This window comes from Arachis duranensis, chromosome 6 (assembly GCF_000817695.3).
Source record: "Arachis duranensis cultivar V14167 chromosome 6, aradu.V14167.gnm2.J7QH, whole genome shotgun sequence".
NCBI classification, from domain to species: domain Eukaryota; kingdom Viridiplantae; phylum Streptophyta; class Magnoliopsida; order Fabales; family Fabaceae; genus Arachis; species Arachis duranensis.
The window spans coordinates 98,910,055-98,920,214 of NC_029777.3; the positions used below are offsets into that span (position 1 = coordinate 98,910,055).

General features: G+C 31.9%; 1 protein-coding gene across 2 annotated transcripts; it reads left to right on the forward strand.

Annotated features, from left to right (window-relative positions):
• Positions 1-4,534: 4,534 nt before the first annotated feature.
• Positions 4,535-8,041, forward strand: LOC107495051 (PWWP domain-containing protein 3). Of its 2 annotated transcripts, none has more exons than XM_016116112.2 (2): positions 4,535-4,688; positions 4,918-8,041. In XM_016116112.2, exon 2 carries the CDS (start codon positions 4,974-4,976, stop codon positions 7,719-7,721), a length of 2,748 nt encoding a protein of 915 aa, XP_015971598.1. In that variant the 5' UTR covers positions 4,535-4,688; positions 4,918-4,973; the 3' UTR covers positions 7,722-8,041. The 2 variants fall into 2 exon arrangements, with proteins under 2 accessions (XP_015971598.1, XP_015971599.1); XM_016116113.3 differs by having other exon boundaries at positions 4,579-4,688; positions 4,923-8,041.
• Positions 8,042-10,160: the final 2,119 nt, after the last annotated feature.

Sequence of the window (10,160 nt, forward strand, 5' to 3'; positions counted from 1 at the left end):
TGAATTGGAGCATTTTCAGCTGGTATATAGGATTTAGTTATCCTTTTCGTATCAGAAAATGTATTAGAAAATTCATTTGCTATTCTTTGCAAATGTATAATCTTTTGAACTTCTAGTTTACATTGCCCTGATCGAGAATTTAAATGCACCAATGATGATGTATTCTAATTAAGTTCCTTTTTAGGAAGCTTATTCTCTCTCCCTAATGTTAAAAATTTTGATTCATCAGAATGACAATCTGTAAATTAGCCTTTAAATTTATCTCCAGTTTGTATCTCAAGATACCTTACTATAGATGGAGAACCATATCCAATATATATCCCCAATTTTTTTGGGGTCCCATTTTGGTGTGAGAAAGTGATGCAATGGAAACATATATTGCACACTCGAATATTCTTAAATGAAAAATATTTGACTGTTAGCCAAAAGCTAATTGCATAGAAGATAACTGATAGTAACTTATTGACCTCAAATGAACAAGTGTTGTGACATGTAAAATAGCATGCCCTAAGCCGAGGTTGGGAGATTTGTTCTCATAAGTAAGGGGTCTAGCAATTATTTGGAGGCATTTAATAAGTGATCCTGCTAACCCATTTAGTGTATGAACATGAGCTACCGGATGTTCAACACTTATTTCATTAACCATATAATAAACATCAAAGGCTTAGGAAGTAAATTCACCAGCATTATCAAGACGAATTATTTTAATTAGATTTTTTAAAAATTTGCTTTTAATCGAATAATTTAAGCAAGTAATCTCGCAAATGGCAGGTTGCGAAAAGACAATAAGCACACATGTGACCATCTCAAAGATGTGTCTATTAGGACCATAAAATATCTAAAAGATCTACATGGTGGATGAATAGGTCCACATATATCGCCTTGAATCCTTTCTAGGAATTCAAGGGACTCAAATCCAATCTTTTTCGGTGATGGTCTTAAAATTAGCTTTCCTTGAGAACATGCAGCACAACAAAATTCACTAGATTTTAAGAATCTTCTGGTTATTTAGTGAATGCCCATGAGAGTTTTCAATAATTCTCTGCATTATGGCGTTCCCAGATGACCCAATCGATCATGCCATATTATAAAATCATTTGGGTTGGTAAACTTCGGGTTTATAATGGTATGTGATTCAATTGTACTAGATTTAGTATAATATAATCCGGATGAAAATGAAGGTAACTTTTCTAATATAACATTTTTTATTTGAATCCTGAGTTGTGATATATAAATACTCATGATTTCTCTCATTCATTGTTTCAATATGATATCCATTTCAGCGAATATCTTTAAAACTCAAAAAATTCCTTAGAGATTTAATAAACAATAGTGCATTATTTATTATAAATTTTGTTCTTCCGAGAAACAAAATTATAGCTCTTCTGGAGCATTCTATCACATTTTCTGAGCCAATAATAGTATTAAGATATTCTTCTTTTGGTACAAGATGTGTAAAATATATAGGGTAAAGTACTAAATTGGTCCTCTACGTTTGGGTATAATCCTGTTTTGGTCCTTAAGGTTTAAAGTGTTCTAGTTGAATCTAAAAAAGTTTTATTTAGTTTCAATGTAGTCCCAACGTGAAGTCAAAGTTAAATAATTAACGAAGTGTCCTACATGACAGCAGTACAAGAATAAGGTTGATAATTTGGAGAACAAGTACAAGCTCCAGAGGCACAAAATCAACCGTGGATGCATCAATACATTTATTTATCATTCTCCTTAGTTCTATAGAAAATATTTTATTTAAATTGTAAGAAAAATGATAAATAAATATTTTGATGCATCCACGATTGATTTTGTACCTCTGAAGCTTGTATTTGTTCTCCAGATTATCGACCTTGTTCTTGTACTGCTGTCATGTAGGACATTTCATTAATTATTTGATTTTGATCTCACAGTAGGACTACATTGAAGTTAAATAAAACTTTTTTGGATTCAAATAGGACACTTTAAACTTTAAGAACCAAAGCAAAATTACGCCCAAACGTAGGTGACTAATTTAATACTTTACCCAAATATATATTACTTTTGATAATAGTATGCCAACTTGCACTATCCGCAAGGCAAACATTTTCATTATATCTCCTTTTTATTTTCTTCAAAAACAAATAATAATAATAATAATAATAATAATAATAATAATAATAATAATAATAAAATAAGTAAAAGTATATGCACAGTAAAATTATATTCTTGATTGAAATGGTTTTTCTAAAAAGTATTGTACATAAAAATAGTGTCATATACTAAAAGTTTTATTATTATTACTATTATTATTATTTTAGAACTTGAGACATTTAGTAATTTTGGAATTTATAAACATAAATATTAATTTTTTATTAAACATTATTTATATACATCATATTTGAAATTTAAATATATAGAAAATAAAACTTAACGATAAATTTCTTACATTATTTATTTACATGAGTACTTAACAAACCCACATATTAAACTTTTCTATCATTGATCAAATGACCAATATTTTCTTCAAGATCCTTAAAGAAATTAGATATTTTATAATGAGTGGTATAATTTTTAAAAACATCCTTTGAAACAAAATTTGTCTTCTTTCCTTTGTCATCATTTTTCAAAAATGCTTGATAAAAATCGACTAGATGCCTTGGGGTATGACATGTACGCGACTAGAGGCCCTTTCTACTACAACGGAAATATTTATCTTCTGTTGATTTATTTTACCCATTGTTTCTTTCTTTATCCCACTTTTAATGAGATCATTTCTTGTGAACATAATTTTTCTTCCTTCAATAATTTTTCTTGTTACCAAAACCTTGCCATTTACCTCTTTTAGGGTTATGATTTGCCGCATTTGCTTTAGGAAATGGGGCAGCGCCAGTTGGACGCGCTTCATAATTTCTTAAAAGCAATTCATTGTTACGGTCAACAATAAGAAGGCAAGAAATTGACTTAGAATATTTTTTAAATTCTTTTCTTGATACTGCTGCTGCTGCAGGACCATATTTGAGGCATGGAAGGTCGGAAAAATTTTTTTTGAACATGTCATTATCAGTTATCTTTTTCCCACATAATTTCATTCGTGAGGTAATTCGGAATATTATTGAATTATATTCATTTATGGATTTAAAATCCTATAGACGTAAGTGCGTCCACTCATATCGGGTTTGAGGAAGTATCACTATCTTTTGATGATCATACATTCCTTCAAGGTTTTTCCACAGATTTGCAAGATCTTTTAGTGTGAAATATTCATTTTTTAATTTTTTGTCAAGATGATGACGAAGGAAGATCATGGTTTGCCTTTATCCTTTGGAATGCATTATTTTCAACTTTAGTAATATTTCTTAGATCCATTGAATCAAGATGGATTTCAGCGTCTAGTATCCATGACAAGTAGTTGTTCCAGATATATCAAGAGTATTAAATTTAAGATGAGAGAGTTTTGACATAATGAAAATTTATTATTCGAGTCTTCTTAAAATTTGATAAGAATCTCGTGCTGATAACGTATTGTAAAATAAATAAATAAGAAAGAGAAAATAAATATAAATAAAAGATTCTAATATTAATGTTTACTAATACTATTATCTTACTATAATAAAGTAATTCATATATTTTTATTAATATTATATATGTTGCAGCTTATACTCACAAAAAGATAGAGAAAAGAGAGAGAGTTTATATTATATATATGAAAGAGAAAAGTATTTTGTTGTACATTGTACATGTATTGTCTAAGACTTTTTTTTTTATCAAAAATATGAAACTTAAACCCGCAATCTCTTAATTGAATATGGAAAAACTATGTCATTTAAGCTATTATTTATTGACATTGTCTAAGATTTTCTCACTATTTATATACACACAATATTTATTTTTTCAACTTCATTTAAATTTAGTTTAACTTGAGAGCTTCATTCTTTCATAGGAAAACTCAGTCGCTCATATAATGAATTAAAATCTCGCTCATATAATGAATTAAAATCACGTATCATTAATTGAATGGATATCCACATCCATATCACAATACTTTTAGAATTTTTTTTTGTCATTTTATCTCTTAAAGTCTTAATAATATTACTAATTTTGGGAATTTTTGGAAAATTTTTTAAGTTACTCAAGAATTAAATACTTTTACCATGTTTAAAAGAAAAAAAAAAAAACTATGTAAAAAAGCTAGTCACGTGATAATGACTTCGTGACTTCGTGACTTCGTGTGCTATCCTGCTTCTCCGGGTTAGGGACGAAAAAGAAATGACGACTCCTAAATCAAGTCACTAATGGTTGTAGAAAAAAACAGACGAATTAAAGTTGAGATGAAAATTATTCGACCTTCTCCACCGCTTAGCCGCAACCGTGACGACAGTTCCAACTTCCAAGAGAAACTCAAAGTTCTCCCGATTATCTCGTCAGTTCACGAGATAATCAAGTTTATATTCGAGAATTTGGTACATCTCTCATAGTTTGATAAACTTGACTGTGACTTTGACTTCATCCTCTGTTTTTATTGTTAATAAATATAAATAATAACAACTATTAATTAATTAATCATATAAAAAGTTAAAAATTTTATCTTGTCCAAGAATCACATTCCTCATCCATCTCCTATGCCTCTCTGATCAGATTATAAAGTCAATGGTTTCGATTGAGAATTGGGACAAGTCATAATAATCTTCTTTGCAACCCTAACTTTTGTTCTTCAGGTATACTTATTTTATTTCCTCTGTTATGCTTATGTTCATTGATATTTGATTCTTGTTTAGTGCATATATTTAAAATTATTTTATTACATTTTTGGGGGTAGTATTTCCTTTTCTTCTTTTTTCTTTTTCCCGTAATTAGTAGTGAGTAATATTTTTTTTTCCTCTCCATAATCCCATTTCTTGCAACCAGAACCCTAGAATGTGTTGATTTTCTTCCCTGTTCTCGCAGGATAGGTTGATTTTAGTATTTTACCCGTCAAAAGAGAACAATATATCATTTCTTTGATGGGCACGGTAGAGACACCATCGAAAAACCCAGCTGGGTGTTCATCTCCTTCGCCAGAAAATGACAAGAATGAGCTCAGGGAAGCTCTTTGTGCTCTGAAAGGTGGGGCAATAGAAAACGGAGTAGGGTTTTCAAGTCATGGAAGCCAAGGTGATGATGATGGTGGTGGTGGAGGTGGTGTTGAATTGGTTAAGAACAGGGTTAGGTGTGACTCTGTTGGGAGAGAAGTGGAAGATGGTTGTCAAGGTTTGGCTGATTCGGAGATGAATGGGGTCTCCTCTTTGTTGAAAATGAAAGGAAGTGGGAGACGGTTGACGTATTCCTTTGGAAGTGATAGTGGAGATTCTGAGAAGTTGAACTATGGAAGTGGTGGTTCTTTTGGTGTTGGAATGGAAAGAGGAAGAAAATATTGGAAGAGAAGTGAAGAAGAAGGTGATCAATTTGGAAAAGTTGTGAGTAAAGATGTTCTGGTTACTGAGACAAGTGAGAATAGGGACTTGGATGTGGAAGATTTGGGTGAAGAAGGACATGGGTTTTCTGTTGGTGATTTTGTTTGGGGTAAAATTAAGAGTCATCCTTGGTGGCCTGGCCAAATTTATGACCCTTCGGATGCATCGGATTTTGCTTTGAAGCTAAGACAGAAGAACAGACTCCTTGTGGCCTACTTTGGGGACGGAACCTTTGCTTGGTGCCATCCTTCTCAATTGAAGTTGTTTCGGGAGAACTTTCAGGATATGGTGAAGCAGAGTAGCTCAAGGTCTTTTGTCAATGCTGTGCAGGAAGCTGTAAATGAAGTGGGGAGGCTGGTAGAGATCAAAACAAATTGTTGTCCATGTGCTTCGGAGGAAACTAGGTCTGACTTCGCTCTGCCATTGGCTAAGAATGCTGGAATCAAGGAAGGAGTTCTTGTGCCTGGAAATGGTGTAGAGAGATTTTTGGATTTTCTGATTAACCCAGCAGAGTTACTTTCTCGAGTAAAACAAATTGCGGAAATTATTGCCATTACTAATACGCTGGACCTGGAAATCTTGAAGGCTCGGCTTTCAGCCTTTCATCTAGCAAGAGGAGGTTATAAGTTACCTAAGTATGAAGAACCCCTGCCAGTTCCTGGGCTTGAAGATAGTTCAATGGATGAAAGAGTAGATGTAGGTAACATTCAGGGTGGAGTGGAAGCACATGTCCAAGGGCCATCCGAAGACGACTACTCTACTGTGCCGACGAACCCAGAGTCTCTTGAACTGAGTTATTCTCATGAGATTTCAGGAAATAGGTCGACTCATAGGATTAAACAGAAAAGCATTGCTGAAATTTTGAGGGAAAACAAAGTTGTTAGTACCAAAAGCAAGGAGGAAGGTACAATGGAAAAAATGAAGGTTAAAAGTAAGAGGAAAAGCAGTGAGGATGCAGTGGCTTCTAAACCATTGCAGAAGAGGAAAGAATCACTCCCGAGCACTGATAGAAATTTGACAAATGCTGCAAATGATGTCAGTATTGGCAAGGTAAAAAGAGATAAGGGCACACCATCACAGTTGAAGGAGAAGAAAGAAGCTTTTGGGAATGAAAACAATAGAAGTGGGAGGAAAAAGAAGCCTAAAGAAGGGAATCCCAAAGAACAAAATGAGAAGGGTTCTTTGTCAAGAGAAAGGAAGAAAAGCAAGTACTTGTCCCCTCCCTTCACTACTCCAGCCAAAGGGCAGAGGAAGGAAGACTTAGATAAAGAATCCCATAAAGATTCTGACAAAGCTCATGTTTCTGAAGCAATGCCCAGAGAAGGCAACCAGTTTCACAAGTCCCCTGAACCTCCAAAATTTAACGGTGAGGCAGTTCATAAGTCCCCTGAAAGTTCAAACTACCAAACATCAGAAGACAATAACAAGGTTATTGATCCAGCAAAAGTAGAGACTCCTGCAGTGGAAGTTTTATCCAAAGTCCGCCATGCAGCTATAAATCCATTAGTACCTGGGGAAATCAGTTCTCTTGAAAATTTTGTGGACTTTGTTTCTGTCTTTAGAAGCTCATTGTATCAGGAAGGATCCTACTACAAGGTATACAAGAAGCACCAACGTGGCAGGAAGAGAAAGAACCCAGAATCTGAACTTAGGAAGCTGAAGAAAGATGAAAAGCAAACCAATCAGATATCACCTAATGATGTTTCTGAGCGGAGAAAGCGAAGAAGGAAGGAAACAATGTCTGGAGTACCTGAAGATCAGAAGCAAGCTGCTGAAGCTAAGGCTGTCAAAGGGAGTGATGAAAATGTTTCATCAGTTGCACTTTTGGTCTCATTTGAGCCTGGATCCTCTCTGCCTTCAAAATCTGACCTTATCACACTGTATAGTAAGTTTGGGGCGCTGAACGAATCGGCAACAACTGTATTCTCTAGTAATTACTCTGCTCAAGTGTCTTTTCTGAAAGCTTCTGATGCCAAAAAAGCCTTGAACCATTCGCAAAGTGCAAGCCCTTTCGGATCTTCCAAAGTCAGATTCAAGCTCCGTTACCTTTCTGCTGAATCCAAGTCGGCAAAAAAGGGCGAAAAATCAAAGTCCAAAGCATCTCAGGCTAAGGAGAAAGATAAGACTCCGAAGAAGGAAGCATCCCAATTGAACCACATAAAGCAGAAGCTCGAGTATCTGTCTTCGATGCTTGAAGAATCAAATGGGAAATCACAAGCTATGAAGACAAAATTGAAGAGCGGGATTAAAGAGCTTTTGGAGGACGTGAACAAAATGGTTGACTCATCATCATCATAGATCGTAATACATGGAATATTGGTAAAGTGATACATATGTAGCTAATAATCAGGTTAGGTTTAAGATTTGTTGTTTTCTTTAGAGGTTTCTGTTTGTTTCGTTTTTGTGCTTAGATTTATTTCAGAGGAAAATTTTTTCATTTTCTTGTGTAGAGTATGTAATATGTTGTATGCATAGTCTGTATAAACCAAAAAGCCTTTTAGATCATCGTGTCTGTTATCATAGTGATGAAAACAGCTTTTAAAGGATCATTTCTTTTAACCTGACTCGTTTGTGAAGAACCAATTGATTCCTTTTATGGTATCATTTTTATTTTTTGATGCATGGCAGTTGAATAGAAAAAGAGACGTGGAACTTATTTGTAGAAATATGTAGTTTTTCATTTCTCGTTTGGCCTTGCCATATATAGGCAAGTTGAACATCCCTTTTATTTTCATTGTTTCTTCTATTATGTCGATTGGGTATATATATAAATTATCAGAGAAGCAGTTATATATTGGAAAGTTTAAAGGTATGCCACTGTGGTAGTGTACTAGTGTACCTTCGTGTGGTGTCATACCCTTGTGATACGACGTATGGGGTATGGGGTATGGACTACGGATCGGTGAGGTATTTTTTTATTTTTTTTATTTTTTTTATTTTTTTTTGCCAGCGCTGTGAAATTACAAGTGTGACAAATTATACATAGGGAAAATTCTACTCCCCTCCCCCGCAAGATATTAAAATGATACTCCCTTCCCCTCTATTTTATAAATGTACATTTTCCTCCCTTCTAACTTTTAAAAAATCTCCTCTTTAATCTATTTTAAACTTTTTGTGTTAACTAATGTTAACTTTATCCATTTTTTAAAAAAAAAATAAATTATTTTTTAAAAAAATATCCATTAACAAAAATTTTATTTTTTATTACTATATTTTTTTACTAAAATATTTTTTAATAAATTATTTTTTATTGATTAAATTGTATTTTTTTTTTTTATTTAATGTTAAAATAATATATATTAATATCAAAAAATTAATAGTAAAATATAAAAGTAATTGTTCATAAAAATTTTCGTAAAATCATAATTTAATAATTAAAAAATTATTGAAGGATAGATATCTTAGAAAAAAATTAATTATTAATTTTTTTAAAAGTATTTTAATAAAAATACAATTCAATCAATAAAAAATAATTTATTAAAAAGTATTTTAGTAAGTAAAATTTAATGATAAAAAATAAAACTTTTGTTAATGAATTTTTTTTAAAAAATAATTTATTTTTTCTTAGAAAATGGATAAAGTTAACACAAAAAGTTTAAAATGAATTAAAGAGGAGATTTTTTAAAAGTTAGAAGGGAGAAAAATGTACATTTATAAAATAGAGGGGAGGATGTGTCATTTTAACATCTCACAGGAAAGGGAGTGAAATTTTCCCTTATACATATGATAAGTGAACCAATAGGCTAGAAATAAACCTTTAAATGAAAATTTGATCTGCATGATTTAGTCCTTAATATGCGTGGAGAAAGAAAATCACTCAAGCTTTTAATAAAATCTTCCTGACTAGGAAAAAAAACAAGTCTTAACTATTTTGTTATGTAGTCTGACAAAAAAAATTAGTTGTACACTTCTTTTAAAAAAATAACTAAAATGTTTGTTAAAAATAAATAAAGTATGAATTATGAGTAGCTGGATAATATATAAATTTAGAATCGTTACTGTACCTACTCTTTGCGACTCTGCGTACACATATGTTGGTTAATTATTAGGGCAAATCACACTATTAAACCAGAGTAAAAAAGAAATTACGTGATTCAATCAAAGCATAAAATGTAACATGAATCAACTAGAAGCATGTTTTTATGTAATTCGAATCAAGCTAATTTGAACTAGGAAATCAAGAGTAATTCGAATCACATCAATTCGAATTAACAAGGAAGTGTAATTCGAATTTGATCCATTCGAATTATGCATGTGTTAAGTCATAGGTAGTTCGAATCAGCCAAATTCGAATTACGCATGCAGATTGATTTAGGGTAGTTCGAATCACACTGATTCGAATTACGAGAGAAGTAATTCAAAGCATGAATCAATTAAAAGCATGTCTCTGTATAATTCGAATCAAACCTATTCAAACTAAAAAGTTTAGTAATTCGAATCAACCTTGTTTGAATTAGTGAAGGAATTTGCAGTATAAATAATTCGAATCACTATAATTTAAATTATTGATGGGGAGTTCAAATTATCTGATTCGAATTATTGATGGAAAGTTCGAATTTATCTGATAATAATAATAATAATAATAATAATAAAGTTTAAACATACTTTGTTATATTAGGTTAGATAAAAATTAAACCATTTAAATAAATAATTCAGTGTTTAGAAGTTAAGTATTAGAATAACTTTTTGAAAAGTATTTATCATATCATAAATTCATAATTATGCAAGTATGTGAAG

Excerpts from the sequence above, each read along its gene's own strand:
- LOC107495051 (XM_016116112.2), top strand. The coding sequence starts at position 4,974 with ATGGGCACGGTAGAGACACCATCGAAAAACCCAGCTGGGTGTTCATCT.